The 20,742-nt window shown below is 37.1% G+C and overlaps 1 protein-coding gene across 1 annotated transcript in view; it reads right to left on the bottom strand.

Annotated features, from left to right (window-relative positions):
- KSR2 (kinase suppressor of ras 2) overlaps nucleotides 1-20,742 on the bottom strand; it is a 1,182,068-nt gene that overhangs the window by 614,948 nt on the left and 546,378 nt on the right. Inside the window, exon 4 of the mRNA XM_053701684.1 lies at nucleotides 18,018-18,525. Within this exon, the coding sequence (XP_053557659.1) occupies nucleotides 18,018-18,525 (508 nt within the window). The remainder of the gene's footprint in view (nucleotides 1-18,017; nucleotides 18,526-20,742) is intronic.

The raw sequence follows: 20,742 nt of genomic DNA, 5'->3' as shown, positions 1-20,742 counted from the left end.
TTTAATGCCAGGCCTTCAGTCACGCTAACTCATTGCGCGTTACATTTGAATGTGCTCATGCGCTTATTTACTTTCATCTTGTAATATGAGTGCAAGTTAGTGTGGGTCGTGAAATTCCTATATCTCTCGTGCACAAATGTTAGAGCGCCACTTGTAATCTAGCCCATTATTTGTGAGCAGAAATGTAAGTTATACACGTTAGGCAGTGAATATCAATACATACAGTACATATGTTTTCCTTTGGCTTTGTCCATGTATCTTTTGGTTTAAAGAAGGACTGTAATTAAACACAGCAAACCATTTGTAACATCTAATTCTTATAGTGTTTCATGTCTTTAACCAGCTTTTCCTATGATATTTTATACACAGCTTGTTCTGTTTTACTAATTCAAATGGTGGTTCTTTTAAACTTACATGAAAGTCAAAATTAAACGTTAATATTTCAGATACAGCAAGTTATTAAAAAAAAGTTGTAATTAACTTCCCTTATCAAACTAGTTCTCTTGGTATCTTTAGATGAATAGCATACCAAGGTATGCTTCAGAGTGTGCACATGACGTGAGCACTATATTGAAGCAGTGTTTGCAAATTATGTTATACACTATAAAAACACTTCTGCCATATGGTATTTAAAACATCTGACTAGGTAGCTTTTTTCACTAAGGATTCAAAGAAATTTTATAATAGAAGTAATAAGTATTTAAAATGATATGTTCTGTTTGAATCATGAAAGATTCATTTTTGCTTTTACGTCCCTTTAATTCATTGAAATGGTTTAGAAAATTAACCCATTCTGTTTTCCTGGAGCTCTTCTTTTGGAATGGGATGTTGTAGACCTATTTGCTGACCTGCTTGTGAAGTTATATGCCTTAAAACTGTTTTTAAATAGACCTACTAAGGCCAGCTCTGAAGGTTATGTGATGTCCCTTAAGGAATTCATAAAGGTTTAAATACCAATTTAAGTAATTCAACTTTCTCACACTATGTTTTCCAGATCAAACCTCTCTGTGAATCTACGTTTTTTGTCAGGTTTTTGCCTGGTGCAGTGCTTGCACTATTGACCACATGTGTAGCTTTGTATGGTCTTAAAGCTTATCTGTCTCACTGCTCCAGGCACCAGTAGTAAGTCAGACTTTCTGTGCTCTGGGTGAGGTTATCATTTCTGCTGATTTCCATAAATGACCTTTAACTGCCTCTTGACCTGCCTTTCGATCTAAACTCTTCCAATGCCTTAAATACCTGTGTATGACCCTGCTTGCTGTGATCTGATTTTTGTTAACTCCTTTATGCATTGTTTGCTACCAGACTGCGCCTTGTATTGTACACTGCTACCAGTTTAAAGGGACATTAAACCCAATTTTTTTATTTCATGATTCAGATAGAGAATACCATTTTAAACAACTTTCTAATTTACTTCTATTATCTAATTTGTGTCATTCTCTTGGTATTCTTTCCTGAAAAGCATATCTAGATAGGCTCAGTAGCTTCTGATTGGTGGCTGCACATAGATACCTCATGTGATTGGCTCACCAATGTGCATTGCTATTTCTTTAACAAAGGATATCTAAAGATTGCAGCAAATTAGATAATAGAAGTAAATTGGAATGTTGTTTAAAATTGTATTCTCTATCTGAATCATGAAAGAAAAATTTGGGGTTTAGTGGCCCTTTAACCTCTTACATTGGGATTTTCTGTGTATACTAATAGAATACTGTTTTTTATGTATACTGTTATTGTATACTGTAGCAAGCTTAAAATTGTACTCCCAAAATGAATGTGTAAGATCCTAAATGAATAACAGACTGAGTTTATTTTTAGTGCTACATATTTGAATAATTGCTACCCAAATGCCTGTGTATTACCCATTGCATGCTAAACTGTCTTTTTAGCAATCTGCAACATTTTTCTCCATCCTTCCTTTGCATCGTGTTCCATTTCCCTTGTTTGCTATTCACTGTATTGAGCTTATATAACCAAAATGACCCAGCCTTGCAGCAGCTCTTGTTACAGCTACCCTTTATGCCATTTACTCTATTGAGCTTACAGTATGTAAACATGTTGCTCCTAACTTTACCTCTTGTTCTATCTACCTTATTTGCCATTTACTGAACAGAGCTTGTTGAATCTAATTGCTATTTCACAAACTGCATAATATTTTGGTCAGCTATTATCCAGTATAAAAATGTGTTATTCTCCAAGCCTAATTATTTATGAATGTGACATAACATACAAAGTTTAATAAACAGATTGTCAATGCTTATTTCAATCCTATTGTTAAAGAATAAAACATATCTTGTGAAATTAATATTTTAGGATTAAAACCCAGTAACTTATGTTTATTTTATCAAATCTAGTTAATACCCTGAATACTTATGAATTAATATTAAACTATTAAAGCAAAGCCAATATAATTGTTTTGGTTTCCTCTCAAAGTTGAAGGCTTTTGCTTTTAAGTATTTCCTAAGCCTTTAGCTACCGAAGGGGACTGCAATGCAGCACATTTTTCTCTGGCTGCTGAGAAGATAAACTATGTTAATACACTTAATACAGTGTTGTTTGAAAATTCAAAAATGTGTCAGGCTGGTAAATATTAAAGTAAGGATCATAAGCTCCCTTCCCCAACACAGACTAAAATGAATTTCTGATTAAAGTGGAGTGTCAAGTGAAGAAAACAATAGTATTATGTATCAAGCTGCAGGCAGACAAGTTCTCAAGTAGAGATTAGCCTGCAATCTCCACTTGCTTTCTTGTGTAATTCCTGCTCTTGCACAACCAGTCGCACAAGAGAATGGCCAATCAATCATCCCAAGCTCATTCATTTGGGGGGGATTTATCTCTATAGTTGCAGAGAGCATAAGAAGCGGCAATTACCTTTTAAATTTGCAAGCGAGTCTGTGTGTCAAAGTCTCAGTTCTTGAGAATGCAGCTTAATATATTTTCCTAGTCCTACTTATAACATATAACTGAACAGCATGTTCAATGAGCGTGTTATATAAATTCTCAGTTCTCACAGACCTAAGGAGCCCTGTGCAGAATGCAATATGCATAACACCAGTTTGGCTCACCTTTTATTGAGTTATACTAGTAATACTAGACAAGCTGGCCAGCTTACTAGAGAAAATAATATATATATAAAACTAGAGGCAAATACACATTGTAATGTAATCTCTAGTCACTTTACAAGGAGGCCACTGTGAGTAGCTTCTTTTCCCTGAGCTTCATTTTGTTTTTGAATTCTGTAGGAACTGCTCTTTGAGGTCTTCATGCTGGAAGCTTGTCGGGTCAAAACTAGGCCGTATATGTTCCAGAAATGACAATTTTTCCCTAAACTCTGAGCCTTATTGTGCACTTTACAAATAATATATCTCTGCTTATTGGCCTACAAGATGTCTGATAATATTTAGATAAAAAACTAATACTGTGCTGTAAAGTGAAAAGCTTTACAAGCCAGATAGAAATGTTAAATCTTATATAAGTGCAGGTATTCCCCATGCAGAAAATAGCGTATCTTTAAAGCAGCATAATCAAAGCAGCGTCACGCTGCTCTCTTAACTAGGAGGGCACAGCTGGAAACTCTGCTAATCCTTTTATTTCCACCTCATTCACTCTGTGGCTGCTATTTTACATTTTCACAACACCGTTTTCTGATATTCTTACCTAGTGTTATCCCTTTTTTATCTTCTGATACGGAACTGTCCACCCAAAATGATCTAACTACAGGGAGTGCAGAATTATTAGGCAAGTTGTATTTTTGAGGATTAATTTTATTATTGAACAACAACCATGTTCTCAATGAACCCAAAAAACTCATTAATATCAAAGCTGAATATTTTTGGAAGTAGTTTTTAGTTTGTTTTTAGTTTTAGCTATTTTAGGGGGATATCTGTGTGTGCAGGTGACTATTACTGTGCATAATTATTAGGCAACTTAACAAAAAACAAATATATACCCATTTCAATTATTTGTTTTTACCAGTGAAACCAATATAACATCTCAACATTCACAAATATACATTTCTGACATTCAAAAACAAAACAAAAACAAATCAGTGACCAATATAGCCACCTTTCTTTGTAAGGACACTCAAAAGCCTGCCATCCATGGATTCTGTCAGTGTTTTGATCTGTTCACCATCAACATTGCGTGCAGCAGCAACCACAGCCTCCCAGACACTGTTCAGAGAGGTGTACTGTTTTCCCTCCTTGTAAATCTCACATTTGATGATGGACCACAGGTTCTCAATGGGGTTCAGATCAGGTGAACAAGGAGGCCATGTCATTAGATTTTCTTCTTTTATACCCTTTCTTGCCAGCCACGCTGTGGAGTACTTGGACGCATGTGATGGAGCATTGTCCTGCATGAAAATCATGTTTTTCTTGAAGGATGCATACTTCTTCCTGTACCACTGCTTGAAGAAGGTGTCTTCCAGAAACTGGCAGTAGGACTGGGAGTTGAGCTTGACTCCATCCTCAACCCGAAAAGGCCCCACAAGCTCATCTTTGATGATACCAGCCCAAACCAGTACTCCACCTCCACCTTGCTGGCGTCTGAGTCGGACTGGAGCTCTCTGCCCTTTACCAATCCAGCCACGGGCCCATCCATCTGGCCCATCAAGACTCACTCTCATTTCATCAGTCCATAAAACCTTAGAAAAATCAGTCTTGAGATATTTCTTGGCCCAGTCTTGACGTTTCAGCTTGTATGTCTTGTTCAGTGGTGGTCGTCTTTCAGCCTTTCTTACCTTGGCCATGTCTCTGAGTATTGCACACCTTGTGCTTTTGGGCACTCCAGTGATGTTGCAGCTCTGAAATATGGCCAAACTGGTGGCAAGTGGCATCTTGGCAGCTGCACGCTTGACTTTTCTCAGTTCATGGGCAGCTATTGTGTGCCTTGGTTTTTCCACACGCTTCTTGCGACCCTGTTGTCTATTTTGAATGAAACGGTTGATTGTTCGATGATCACGCTTCAGAAGCTTTGCAATTATAAGAGTGCTGCATCCCTCTGCAAGATATCTCACTATTTTTGACTTTTCTGAGCCTGTCAAGTCCTTCTTTTGACCCATTTTGCCAAAGGAAAGGAAGTTGCCTAATAATTATGCACACCTGATATAGGGTGTTGATGTCATTAGACCATACCCCTTCTCATTACAGAGATGCACATCACCTAATATGCTTAATTGGTAGTAGACTTTCGAGCCTATACAGCTTGGAGTAAGACAACATGCATAAAGAGGATGATGTGGTCAAAATACTAATTTGCCTAATAATTCTGCACTCCCTGTATATTTATTGCTGTACTGCTGGCTTAGTGTAACTTTGGTACATGTTAGATACACTTAAAATAAACAACTATTAAAATAATGGGAGGTAAACTCCTTAAATTTATTAAATGACAAATATTTAAGATATTTTTATGGAATCAGTCATAACCATCAGTTTTTCATAGAAGAATACAAAAAGTATTAGCACTGTTTCATATTATCCCCAAAAACTGAGTTTGCTCCTGTCATTATTATTATATTTATAAATAAATAATGGTGCATTTCTCACTAATGTCTATTTGAATAGTATGATATTCTTAATATTATTATTTTTTTTCACTATAACCTTTAAAGGGACAATAAAGTCATGATTAGACATTCATGATTTAGATAGATCATACAACTTTTAACAACTTTCACTTGTTATCCTTTGTTGAAAGGTTTATCTAGGAAAACTCAGGAGCAGCAAAAAAACTAGATTCTAGCAGATGATTGATGGCTGCATATATATACTGATTATCATTGGCTCACCCATGTGTTCAGTAAGAAGCCAGTAGTGCATTGCTGTTCTTTCAACAAATTATACTAAGAGAATGAAACAAATTGATAATAGAAGTAAACTGGAAAGTTGTTTTAAATTGTATATTCTACCTAAATCATGAAAGAAAAAAATTGGGTTTCATGTACCTTTTAGGAAAATTGCATAATAATATCAGTACCCACATTAAAATATGGGGCCCATTTATCATTTTCCAGGAGTGCAATGTCCCCAACCAGTAAACCTGTCCACCTGGGACTGCAGTGAGTTGGAAGAATCCCCTGTCTGCATTAATCATTGCATGGGCAAACACGGGCCTGCCCTGGACTGGCTTAGAAGCTGCTTGATAAATAAAGCTCTATGTGAAACTGAATTACTAACTGTACTATAATCGCGTTTGTAACGCTTCCTTCGCCAGTTGTGCACACATCCTCAAAGATATATTGCCTGCGTGAAGCAGCCAAAAGAATCCACCTGGATGCAGCAAAGCTGCATCCCAGTGGATTCCGAAAATGGCAGGGTGGTGAAAGAATCCACCATTTTCGGAATCCACCTGGATGCAGAGTAGGCAAACAAAGCCTTAAAAAAAAAAAACACGCAACCGCACTAAACAACGAAAAAATACATAACCGCACGCACAAAATAACAAAAAAAACCTAACCGCCAATACGAAGTATAACAAAAAAACCTAACCCCCCGCACGAAGTATTAACAAATACCTAAACCACCAACCCCCACATAGAAAAATAATAAAGTAATTAACCCATTACTGCAAATAACAATTAAAATATTAACTCCTAAACCGCCTACCTCCCACATCGCAATAAACCTAATTAACCTATTAACCCCTAAACCGCCAAACCCTCACATCGCAATAAACCTAATTTACCTATTTACTGCTAAACCGCCAACCCCCCACATCGCAATAAACCTAGTTAACCCCTAAACTGCCAAACCCCCACATCGCAATAAACCTAAATAATCAATTAACTCCTAAACCGCCAACCCCCCAGAACGCAAATAACTAATTTAATTACTAAGCCCCCTAACCTAACACCCCCTAAATTAACCCCAATACTAAGTTACACTTAAAACAATAAAACCTTAGATTAAATTACAAAAAAATAAATCTAAAATTACAAAAAAAAATCCCTATGAAAATAAAAAAGCCCCCCCAAAATAAAAACACCCCCTAATCTAAACTAAACTACCAATAGCCCTTAAAAGTCCCTTTTGTAGGGCATTGTCCTAAGTCACTGGTTTTCAAACCTGTCCTCGGGCCTCCCCAACGGTTCATGTTTTCGGTATTAACTTGAATGAGATCAGGTAAAATACCCATGGTTACTAATCAGCTGATTATTTCACCTGTGCTCCAGTTCAGATAACCTCAAAATGTGGCCTGTTAAAAAAAAACCACCCAATAAACCTCCCAAAATAAAAAACTAACACTAAAAAACCTAAACTACCCACTGCCCTAAAGGGGCATTTGTATGGGAATTGCCCTTAACAGGGCATTAAGCTCTTTTACAGCCCATTAAATCCCTAATCTTAAAAAAAAAAAATCCTAAAACTAAGTCCCAAATAGGTACTCACCGTTCCTGAAGTCCGGCAGGGAAAGAATGTCTTCTTCCAGACGGCTCCATCATCTTCTATCTTTATGCGGAGCGAAGGTGGCGCAGAGCAGAGGTGTGGAGCTGGCTTCCCCAATGCACGGATCCTCAGCGGCGGTCCTCAGCAGCGTTTCTCAGCGGCGGTCCTCAATGGCGGCGGTCCTCAGCGGCGTGGAGGCTCCTCTTCATGTGATCGTCTGTCGCACACTGAAGACTGAATGCAAGGTACCCAATATTTATTGGGGTACCTTGCATTCCTATTGTCTGAAATGTTTAAATCAGCCAATAGGATAAGATCTACTGAAATCTTATTGGCTGATTTGAACAGCCAATAGGATTTCAGTAGCTCTAATCCTATTGGCTAATTTCAAAATTTCAGCCAATAGGAATGCAAGGTACCCCAAATTGATTGTGGTACCTTCCATTAAATTTTTAGTTTACGCCGGAGATCGGATGAAGAGGAGCCTCCATGCTGCTGAGGATTGCTACTGCTGAAGACCGCCGCTCCGGATCCACTCATCTGGGAAGACCAATCCGCGACACCATCGCACAGGATGAAGATAGAACATGATAGAGCCGCCTGGAAGAAGACCTTATCCGCCAGACTTCAGGAACGGTGAGTACCTATTTGAGGCTGAGTTTTAGGATTGTATTTTTTTTGGGGGGGGTTATTTCTAAGATTAGGGATTTAATTGACTGTAAAAGAGCTGAATGACCTATTAAGGGTAATGCCCATACAAATGCCCCTTTAGGGGCAATGGGTAGTTTAGTTTTTTTTAGGGTTAGGTTTTTTTTATTTTGGGGGGTTGGTTGGGTGGGGGTTTTTACTGTTGGGGGGTAATTGGTAATTTTTTTAAGTAAAAGAGCTGTTTAACTTTAACTTTCAAGGGCAATTGGTAGTTTATTGGTAGTTTAGTATTTACATTTTTTATTTTGGATAGCTATGTTTATTTTTTTCTGTAATTTTACATTTTTTATTTTTAGTAAAATTAGCTTGGGGGTTTGTATTTTTTAAACATAGACTGTACTGAAATATTTAACATATAGTTATTAGACAGTATATTTATCTGAGATTTTTACAATTATTAGACATATTACAATACGTATACCCTGTGAGCTTATGTACATGCTCAGTAGAACTTGTTCCCCAGAAAGTGTGCACATAAAAAGACTGTGCAATAATGGAAGTAAATTGGAAAGTGTCTTAAAACTGCATGCTCTATCTGAATTATAAAAGTTTATTTTGACTTGAGTGTCCCTTTAACGTAGTCTTTAAATAAGTGTTATTAAATGAACACAATACTCAAAAATGGTATTTGTATTATCTAAAGAAGAGAAATACAAACTTTATTACAGTTTTTTTTTTTTTTTTTTAATAGATGCTTTACTGCTGAACGAATAAATAAATCAATATATACAAAAGGTATTAGTTGCAATTCCTGTTAGTTTCCCTTTACATTTAAACAACTATGATTTAACCTTTTTAATGCAAAAAAAAAAAAGATATTAAAGTTTTAATGCTGCTTTTTATTTCCATTATAGCATTTTTTTGACCATTTGAGGCTGCAATTGATGGTATAAGACCTTGCAGATGTAAGAACTATGCCTATTTTATATTATTAGAAAAACATTACAACAGAAGCTGCCAGCATTAGAGTAAAAGGAAGTGTTCAAAAGTAATAACACATAAACAAGCTTATATTTAAAAAAAATATTATTAATTCTAATTCTAATCACCAAATAGAATAAACGTTTTTTCTGATTTTTGAATTCCAATTCAAATTAGCTAATCGAATGAAAGCTTTTTTTATTGGCTGATTTTAATTGGAATTCAAAAATCAGCCAATAGAAATGCAAGGGCACCCTTAAATAAGGTGGAAACTTGCGTTCAATCTTAATGGTGCTGTGGTGACAGCATGAAGAAGGATTGGGTGGAAGGTCAGAAGAGGACCACCCAAGAAGATCGAGGAGCGCCACCATGGACCCACCGCTTCCCCCCAAAGGGGGGTTGGATAGATTTTTTCCAAAAAGCTAAGATCACTTTTTTGCAAAAGCACTATAATCGCTTAAAGGGACAGTCGAGTCAAAATTAAACTTTCATGATTCAGATAAAACGTCATTTTAAACAATTTTCCTATTTACTTTTGTCATCAAATTTGCTTTGTTCTCTTGGTATTCTTAGTTTAAAGCTGAACCTAGATAGACTCATATGCTAATTTCTAAGCCCTTGAAGGCTACCTCTTATCTGAATGCATATGACAGTTTTTCACAGCTAGAGAGTGCTCGTTCACGTGTGCCATATAGATAACATTGTGCTCACACCCGTGGAGCTACTTATGAGAGGACACTGACTGGCTAAAATGCAAGTCTGTCAAAAGAACTAAAATAAGCAACAGTCTGCAGAGGCTTAGATACAAACTAATCACAGAAATAAAAAGTATATTAATTTAACCGTGTTGGTTTTGCAAAACTGGGGAATGGGCAATAAAAGGATTAGCTATGTTTTTAAACAATAACAATTCTGGAGTAGACTGTCCAGGGTCCAGGGTTTTCTTAGAAAGAGCTTTATTTAGGGTACTTTAGTTTTAGTGCAAACAAAATAGAGGGTACGCCTGCAAAAGTCTGCTATACCTATCACACAACAATGCTCATACAATATGTTTTATTAAAAAGTATCTAACAATTTTATTTAAAATCAAAGAAACCTAAAATATGTAAAAGAATAACAATATATAAACAAACCTTGCAATAAACGTTTAAAAATAGGATACATCTACATGCAATATAAGATACTCTTTGTTTAAAAAGTTAACATTCAACAATGTAAAAAAGTGCAATAGTCTTTACTATAAGACCGGCAAAAGTAGAATTTTGTGACGTAAACTTCGATCCGCCGGACTCAGTCCGACACAGATCGATTCTTACGTCACTCCAGATGTTCCGCACACAAGTGCGTCACAATCTGACTACTTTTGCTAGTTATCAAAAAACTAGCAGGTACGCTCGGCACTTTTACGGCCCAGTGTACCTGGTTTTCAAACCGCCACCCTGGAGGCGGCGGATCCCATAGGAATCAATGGGAGTCTGACCATAGCGAAATTATAAGTTCGCTGCTGACAGATATCCCATTAATTCCTATGGGAGCTGTCTACACCTAACACCCTAACATGTACCCCAAGTCTAAACACCCCTAATCTGTCCCTCCTACACCACCGCAACTAAATAAAGTTATTACCCCCTAAACCGCCACTCCCGGAGCCCACCGCAAGCTACTCTATACATATTAACCCCATAACCACCGCTCCCGGAGCCCACCGCAAGCTACTCTATACATATTAACCCCTAAACCGCCGCTCCCGGAGCCCACCGCAAGCTACTCTATACATATTAACCCCTAAACCGCCGCTCCCGGAGCCCACCGCCACCTACATTATACCTAGTAACCCCTATCCTGCCCCCCCTATACTGCCGCCCTCTATAATAAAGTTATTAACCCCTATCCTGCCGATCCCGCACCTCGCCGCAACTAAAAAAATAGTTTAACCCCTAAACGCCGCAACCTATATTACATTTATTAACCCCTAATCTGCCCCCCCACACCGTCGCCACCTATAATACATTTATTAACCCCTATCCTGCCCCCCACTACACTGCCGCCACTGTAATAAATTTATTAACCCCTAAACCTAAGTCTAACACTAACCCTAACACCCCCCCCTAACTTAAATATTAATTAAATAAATCTAAATAATATTTCTATTATTAACTAAATTAATTCTATTTAAAACTAAATACTTACCTTTAAAATAAACCCTAATATAGCTACAATATAAATAATAATTATATTGTAGCTATCAGGATTTATTTTTATTTTATAGATAACTTTCAATTTATTTTAACTAGGTACAATAGCTATTAAATAGTTATTAACTATTTAATAGCTTACCTAGCTAAAATAAAGAGAAATTTACCTGTAAAATAAAAACTAACCTAAGTTACAATTACACCTAACACTACACTATACTTTAATAAATTATTCCTATTTAAAACTAAATACTTACCTGTAAAATAAACCCTAAGATAGCTACAATGTAATTAATAATTACATTGTAGCTATTTTAGGAATTATATTTATTTTACAGGTAACTTTGTATTTATTTTAGCTAGTTAGAATAGTTATTAAATAGTTATTAACTATTTAATAACTACCTAGCTAAAAGAAATACAAAATTACCTGTAAAATAAATCCTAACCTAAGTTACAATTAAACCTAACACTACACTATCATTAAATAAATTAAATAAATTAACTACAAATAACTACAATTAAATACAATTACATAAACTAACTAAAGTACAAAAAATAAAAAAAGCTAAGTTACAAAAAATAAAAAAATAAGTTACAAACATTTTAAAAAATATTACAACAATTTTAAGCTACTTACACCTAATCTAAGCCCCCTAATAAAATAACAAACCCCCCAAAATAAAAAAATGCCCTACCCTATTCTAAATTAAAAAAGTTCAAAGCTCTTTTACCTTACCAGCCCTTAAAAGGGCCTTTTTGTGGGGCATGCCCCAAAGAATTCAGCTCTTTTGCCTGTAAAAGAAAAATACAACCCTCCCAACATTAAAACCCACCACCCACATACCCCTAATCTAACCCAAACCCCCCTTAAAATAACCTAACACTAATCCCCTGAAGATCATCCTACCTTTAGTCGTCTTCACTCAGCCGAGCAGCGATGGAACCGAAGAGGAGATCCGGAGCGGCAGAAGTTATCCTCCAAGGGGCGCTGAAGAAATCTTCCATCCGATGAAGTGATCCTCCAGTCGGCGCTGAAGTCTTCCATCCGGGCGATGTCATCTTCCAAGCGGGGTCTTCAATCTTCAATCTTCATCCCGCCGACGCGGAACATCCTTCTTTACCAACAGACTACTGACGAATGAAGGCTCCTTTAAGGGACGTCATCCAAGATGGCGTCCCTTCAATTCCGATTGGCTGATAGGATTCTATCAGCCAATCGGAATTAAGGTAGGAAAAATCTGATTGGCTGATTGAATCAGCCAATCAGATTCAAGTTCAATCCGATTGGCTGATCCAATCAGCCAATCAGATTGAGCTCGCATTCTATTGGCTGATCGGAACAGCCAATAGAATGCGAGCTCAATCTGATTGGCTGATTGGATCAGCCAATCGGATTGAACTTGAATCTGATTGGCTGATTCAATCAGCCAATCAGATTTTTCCTACCTTAATTCCGATAGGCTGATAGAATCCTATCAATCGGAATTAAGGTAGGAAAAATCTGATTGGCTGATTGAATCAGCCAATCAGATTTAAGTTCAATCCGATTGGCTGATCCAATCAGCCAATCAGATTGACCTCACATTCTATTGGCTGATCGGAACAGCCAATAGAATGCAAGCTCAATCTGATTGGCTGATTGGATCAGCCAATCGGATTGAACTTGAATCTGATTGGCTGATTCAATCAGCCAATCAGATTTTTCCTACCTTAATTCCGATTGGCTGATAGAATCCTATCAGCCAATCGGAATTGAAGGGACGCCATCTTGGATGACATCCCTTAAAGGAGCCTTCATTCGTCGGTAGTCCGTCGGTAAAGAAGGATGTTCCGCGTCGGCGGGATGAAGATTGATGATTGAAGACCCCGCTTGGAAGATGACATCGCCCGGATAGAAGACTTCTTCAGCGCCTCTTGGAAAATGACAACGCCCGGATGGAAGACTTCTTCAGCGCCGACTGGAGGATCACTTCATCGGATGGAAGATTTCTTCAGCGCCCCTTGGAGGATAACTTCTGCCGCTCCGGATCTCCTCTTCGGTTCCATCGCTGCTCGGCTGAGTGAAGACGACTAAAGGTAGGATGATCTTCAGGGGATTAGTGTTAGGTTATTTTAAGGGGGGTTTGGGTTAGATTAGGGGTATGTGGGTTTAATGTTGGGGGGGGGGTTGTATTTTTCTTTTACAGGCAAAAGAGCTGAATTCTTTGGGGCATGCCCCACAAAAAGGTCCTTTTAAGGGCTGGGAAGGTAAAAGAGCTTTGAACTTTTTTAATTTAGAATAGGGTAGGGCATTTTTTTATTTTGGGGGGTTTGTTATTTTATTAGGGGGCTTAGATTAGGTGTAAGTAGCTTAAAATTGTTGTAATATTTTTAAAATGTTTGTAACTTATTTTTTTTATTTTTTGTAACTTAGCTTTTTTTATTTTTTGTACTTTAGTTAGTTTATGTAATTGTATTTAATTGTAGTTATTTGTAGTTAATTTATTTAATTTATTTAATGATAGTGTAGTGTTAGGTTTAATTGTAACTTAGGTTAGGATTTATTTTACAGGTAATTTTGTATTTCTTTTAGCTAGGTAGTTATTAAATAGTTAATAACTATTTAATAACTATTCTAACTAGCTAAAATAAATACAAAGTTACCTGTAAAATAAATATAAATCCTAAGATAGCTACAATGTAATTATTAATTACATTGTAGCTATCTTAGGGTTTATTTTACAGGTAAGTATTTAGTTTTAAATAGGAATAATTTATTTAAGTATAGTGTAGTGTTAGGGGTAATTGTAACTAAGGTTAGTTTTTATTTTACAGGTTAATTTCTCTTTATTTTAGCTAGGTAAGCTATTAAATAGTTAATAACTATTTAATAGCTATTGTACCTAGTTAAAATAAATTGAAATTTGCCTGTAAAATAAAAATAAATCCTAAAATAGCTACAATGTAATTATTATTTATATTGTAGCTATATTAGGGTTTATTTTAAAGGTAAGTATTTAGTTTTAAATATGATTAATTTAGTTCATAATAGAAATATTATTTAGATTTATTTAATTAATATTTAAGTTAGGGGGTGTTAGGGTTAGTGTTAGACTTAGGTTTAGGGGTTAATAATTTTATTGCAGTGGCGGCGGTGTAGTGGGGGCAGGATAGGGGTTAATAAATTTATTATAGGTGGCGACGGTGTAGGGGGGGCAGGATAGGGGTTAATAAATTTATTATAGGTGGCGACGGTGTAGTGGGGGGCAGGATAGGGGTTAATAAATGTATTATAGGTGGCGACGGTGTAGGGGGGCAGGATAGGGGTTAATAAATGTATTATAGGTGGCGACGGTAATATAGGTTGCGGCGTGGTCAGGGAGCGGCGGTTAGGGGTTAAACTATTTATTTAGTTGCGGCGAGGTGCGGGATCAGCAGGATAGGGGTTAATAACTTTATTATAGAGGGCGACGGTATAGGGGGGGCAGGATAGGGGTTACTATCTATAATGTAGGTGGCAGCGGTGTCCGGGAGCGGCGGTTTAGGGGTTAATACATTTATAAGAGTTGCGGCGGGGTCTAGGAGTGGCGGTTTAGGGGTTAATACATTTATAAGAGTTGCGGCGGGGTCTAGGAGCGGCGGTTTAGGGGTTACTAACTTTATTGAGTTGCGGGGGCCTCCGGGGGCGCCGGTATAGGGGGTAGAACAGTGTAGTTTAGTGTGGGTGCTTAGTGACAGGTTAGCAAGAAAGCTGTAAAAAAAGCCGAAGAGCAGCAAGATCGGATGAGTGATAACTCTCACAGTCTGCTGCTCATCGCCCCGTACTTGGTGCGAGGCTTTTTGACAGCTTTTTTGATAACGTAGGCGAATTTTTGCAGGTCCGCGGCGGCGATGTGAGGCGAGCTTAGGCGGGCGTATTGGGCCAGCGAAGGCTGGAAAAGTAGACACGTTGATAACTACCCCCCAATGTCTCAAATTACTGGTAACTGAAACCAGGTTTATAACGATATGTTTCTGCAAAAACTGCAAAACTGCAGAAATGTCTTTTAAAATACACAATATTGGTGCAAGCTCCAAGTAGTTAATGTGCGGGTAAATAGTAACTTTATGTAGGGAAAAAAAAAAAACTTTTCAAACAGATCTCTTAAGCGTTGAAGAGGACCTGTTTTTTGAGGTTATAGTGATACAGTCCGTTGCAGGTATAAAAGTTAATTGTATAAAAGTTAATTCACCTCACAATTACAAGTTAATTCACCATTGATGGCCATGAAATAATTTAAACAGTTTTTTGCTTTTAGCTTAAATCTTTCACTCAACGGAATCTGAAATATAAGTTAACCAATGGGGTGAGCGGATTACCGGTGTGGTGAAAAACACATCTTTGCAAACTGTATAGTTTCTGTGTGGTGAAAAACTCAGCTTTGCTTTTAAACTGTAAAGTTTCTGTGTTGAATATTCAGAGCGCTCTGATTCCTTTAAAGGGACAGTCTAGGCGAAAATAAACTTTCATGATTCAGATAGATCATGTAATTTTAAACAATTTTCCAATTTACTTTTATCACCAATTTTGCTTTGTTCTCTTGTTATTCTTAGTTGAAAGCTTAATCTAGGAGGTTCATATGCTAATTTCTTAGACCTTGAAGGCCACCTCTTTTCAGAATGCATTTGAACAGTTTTTCACCACTAGAGGGTGTTAGTTCACGTATTTCATATAGATAACACTGTGCTCGTGCACGTGAAGTTATCTGGGAGCAGGCAGTGATTGGTTAAACTGCAAGTCTGTCAAAAGAACTGAAATAAAGGGGCAGTTTGCAGAGGCTTAGAAACAAGATAATCACAGAGGTAAAAAGTATATTAATATAACTGTGTTGGTTATGCAAAACTGGGGAATGGGTAATAAAGGGATTATATCTTTTAAAACAATAAAAATTCTGGTGTAGACTGTCCCTTTAATTCTTGTAATCCTGTAGTATACAAACTACCATCCTGTCATTAACATGTTTCAGCCTCAATCAGCCTTTTTCAAGAATACGTTTAGTATAGGGCTTTTTTTAGTAACGTTTTTTATTTTTGGTATTTTTTTTCTTTTTTTACTGGTAGTGTTTATTTGTTTATTACATTAAAGAGCTAGGAAACTCCAAAATTTTCTTTTTTAATTCAGACAGAGCATACTATTTAAAAAAAAAAAAGGTTCCAATTTACTTCTATAATCAAATTATCTTAGTTAGTTCCCATTTTTTTCTGATTTAAAGAGATACCTAGGTAGTCATCTGGAGCACTACATGGCAGGAAATAGCACTGCCATCTAGTGCTCTTGCAAATGGATACATTATTGCAAAACTGCTGCCAGATAGTGCTCCAGAAATGGGCTACCTCATAAGCATACGTCCCTGTTTTGTATTAAAAGATACAAAGAGAACAAAGACAAATTGATAATATAAGACAATTAGAAAGTTGTTTAATATTGCCTGCTCTTTCTGAATCATGAAATAAATGATTGGAGTTTTAGCTCCCTTTAACATAAAAATAAAAACTGTTAAATAGCCAATAATTACTATGTCTTTGACTGAGCTGCCTCTGGAAAACAAACTTCTGAAATTTTCATATCCTAAAGGAAACAATAAAGAAAACAGCCACACCCGGTGCTGCCCATATATGGGCACGCTTGCCAATAATCAGCTGCAGAATCTCCTGCAATGTCCTACTAATACAATGCCATCATTATAGGTTTATTCCAACAGAAGCATGGCATGGGGTATGGTTATGAAATTGTTGTTTTGTTTGGGGGTTTTTCGCTTGTTTTTTTAATATTTACAAACTGCTAAATACATTTTTTCTAAAGCACAGCCAGTCAAAAAATAATGATGTGTTGTTATAGAACAATTTTTATTATTTTGTAATCTTCATGTTTGTTTAACAAGTATTTTAGGCATCTTCTACCCAAGGGACCTATGGGTTAATAATACATTTCTAGTCAAAACAGCTGCTAATTAGACAAAATCAAGGTTTCAGGAAGCAGTTTTATACATTATGCTGCAACATAAAGGGTCCTGTTTCCACCATCCATCTCCGCTTATAATTTTTCTCTAATTAATTCTCTATTCTGAGGTCCATCTGTCTGTTGGGATCTTTGGGTCTCCAGTTCACATGCAAATGTCATTTACAGCCTTCCAGTGAGATATCTGTGTGTTGTGAGTGAGACTGTCCAGGACATTAGCAGATAACTTGGTCCGGATATCTGCCTAATAGTCTTAACAACTAGTGTCCATGCACATGGCTGTACAAAACAATACTTGTTTGTGCAGATGTTTCTTTCAATTGGGCATTGCTATTTGTCCTCAGAATCATTTCAAACATCTTTTCTAGGCTTTCTTTTTTGTGTGAGAAGTAAATTTAACAGATTAAATAATAGACAATATGCAACCCCAGTTCAAAGACAAGAGAGTCCATATATATATATAAAAAAATTAGTTATTTGTACAATATACAAGGACATACCACTAAATTAAGCATGATTCCAGAAACTGTAAACTAGTGTGGCATATGCATAACATGAATGAGTCACAAAGGTCAAAGAAAAAAAGCTTGAGATTCAAATTCTGTTATATAATATATACTGTATTCAGGCCAATTTGCCACTTATTTGAAAAGACTATAAGAGATTGCTTTTATCTGTTAGCATTGTTAATGTAAGTTATAGTGAATACAAATGTGAGGAAGCAAAAAAACTCTGCTACAATGAAAATGATACAAGCTATATATGCAACGATTTGGTCTATTAAAATTATGTTAACACAGGCCTGCTTGTGTATTGGAGACTTACTTGGGTGTATGAGATTCATCTACACGATGACCCACTTGGAATTCATGGGACTTGCTCCTGTGCAGAGAGGTAAATCCAGGAATGAGGTGAATGAGTTTTCTAGATGAGGGGGGTGGCGTGCCTGGCGGTTTAAGTTTATTTCTTCTTCTAACAGGAGGTGTGCCAGGAGGGGTCATGGTGGTGACTATGTTTGGGGTCCGTGGAGGGTTACTATGTGCTGTATGTCTCTGGCGCGGGGATGGAGGTAAGGATCTATGACCAGTCTCTGATGATGGGCACAAACCTGGATACACTTCAACAGTCAGTCTGTCTACGTTAGAGTACAATGACCCGTGAGCCATAGGTAAATGGCAGTAGTGCTGGATACATTTGGATTGGACTTTTGGGCTTTGTGAAAGGTGTGACCGGATCCACTGAGCAGTCTCTTGCTGGTTGATGGGATTATTCTCCTTTCCAGTTTCTGTGGCCGGCCATGGAATGGCCCAGTCTTGCTTGGAAAGGCTACTTCCTAAGAATGAAACACAAGCAAAAATAAAAAATAAAACATGATTCTTGACAATTTCAGTATTGTAGTTAGAAATAGCAAAGAGTAGATTTAAAAAGAGTTTCAGCTACTCAACTAACTCAACATTATGAGGAATAAATATCATATGAAAACAAATTCCTTTAAGAACTGTAAGGACAACAGAACATATATATTTATGTCTTGCCTGTGAAATTAGGCATATGAAAGGGACATTTGTATGTTTTAAGACAGATGTCAGCAGCATTTATTCCATTAAATTCAGTGAAACTGGGTCTCAACCTGAGCTCAGCATCAATCTTCACCTTTTCTACCAGGTATTCTGCCGAACAATTTGTAATGTAATTTTATACAAGTGCATAAATGGCTATGTTAAAAGGTGGTACAGCATGGAAACAAAAGTACCCCCCCCCCCCCCCACAACTTCCCTATGCACTTTCTTTAGAATATAATCTCACGAGTCCACCTGTCCAGTTGATCACTTTATTTAAAGATGGTTTACAGCTTACAGTGACTCAAGGGCAGGGGCCTATACCCATATGATCTATGTAAATGTCTTCTGATTATTGTACTCCATATATGTATACTTAAAGGTACAGGAAAGTCAAAATTAAACTTTCATTATTCTGATAGAGCATTCAATTTTAAACTATTTTCCAATTTACTTCTGTTATCAAATTTGCTTCGTTCTCAGAAGTGTGATTGTGTCTTTAGTACTCTATGGCAGCAGTGTTTTGCAACATTGTATAACAAAGCTACTGTATAGAAATGTGCGATTCATTTCGGATCGATTCGGAAATTCGTCCGAATTCGGTAAATTCGGGATTCGGATCGATTCGAATTTCCGAATTAAAATAGTGCCAAATCTACTGAATAAATCCGAATTAGTTCGGATTTATTCGGATTTATTCGGTAGATTCGGATGGCCATGGATTACACTAGTATTGTACAGTATATTAGGTTATATCACTCTGCTATGGGTTACACCTAATATACAGTACATAATACTAGTCTAATACACAGCACATCCCACCTAATACTTACCGAAATTCCGAATTTCCGAATCAAACCGAATTTATTAGAATCTGAATAAATCTGAAACAATTCCAAACCGAATTGATTCAAATTTTTCCAAATTCAAATCGATCCGAACCGAAATTCGAAAAAATCCGAATCGTTCTGAACCGCATTTTTTCGACATGCACATGTCTACTACTGTACAAATAATGTTGCAAAACACTGCTGCCAGTACTAAAGACGCGTGCACTCTCCTGAGCTCTAATAAGCCTACCTAGTTTTACTCTTCAATAAAAGATACCAAGAGAACAAAGCAAATTTGATAACAGAAGTAAATTGGAAAGTTGTTTAAAACTGCATGCTCTATCTGAATTATGAAAGTTTAGTTTTGAATGTACTGTCCCTTTAATGTTACAGAACTGTATAATAGTAATAATAATACTGTCATGAGATGCAGGACATATGCAGGACACAGCGATGATGGTACAACTCTATTTTATTGCAGAGCATAACAATACACATCTAGTCAGGTTGATTGTACTAAACTAACTGCGACACAGACACCGGACCTAAGCCCCGCCCACATACTAGTGACCTCACATCCTGCTCTCATCACATCTTCCCCTTTTTTCAAAGGCAAAGCATACATTTGCATATGATAAATAACAAGGTACACCAACAGGGTATACAACAACATTTTTGTTTTTGAACATTATAAAAACAGATAGATAAGAAAACATGAACAAATAAATTACATCCTGACTTGGACATCGGGGTAGACTACCCTAGTCCACAGTGACCATGGGATTATTCTGCCCATACTTCCGGTCACTGTTCTAGCTAAAGTCAGTCCCTGTATCGGGCCGGAAGTTTCACCACTCTTCCGCTTGATGTAACTTTGCATGAACTGTCCTCTGATACAGAAGATGGTGAACAAGAGTCTGCTGGAGGCAAAGATATATCCCCGCTGTGATCTTGCTGAGGGGAAGGCACCTCTCTTAGAACAGGGGATCCCACCGGCGGTGGTACTGAGGTATTCGGTACCAGACTCTCAGGTACAGGCTGAAGATGTCTTCGGTTACGGCGTGTAACCGTCCCTCCCTCTGTAAGGACTGTGTAAGACCTTGGTTCTGGAGAGCGGCCCACTACCGTAGCAGGCGTCTTCCATTTCTTCTCATCATCCAG

This window comes from Bombina bombina, chromosome 2, assembly GCF_027579735.1.
Source record: "Bombina bombina isolate aBomBom1 chromosome 2, aBomBom1.pri, whole genome shotgun sequence".
Lineage (NCBI taxonomy): Eukaryota > Metazoa > Chordata > Amphibia > Anura > Bombinatoridae > Bombina > Bombina bombina.
Note: the sequence above shows the minus strand (reverse complement) of the source record. Positions and strands in the feature narration are given on the sequence as shown.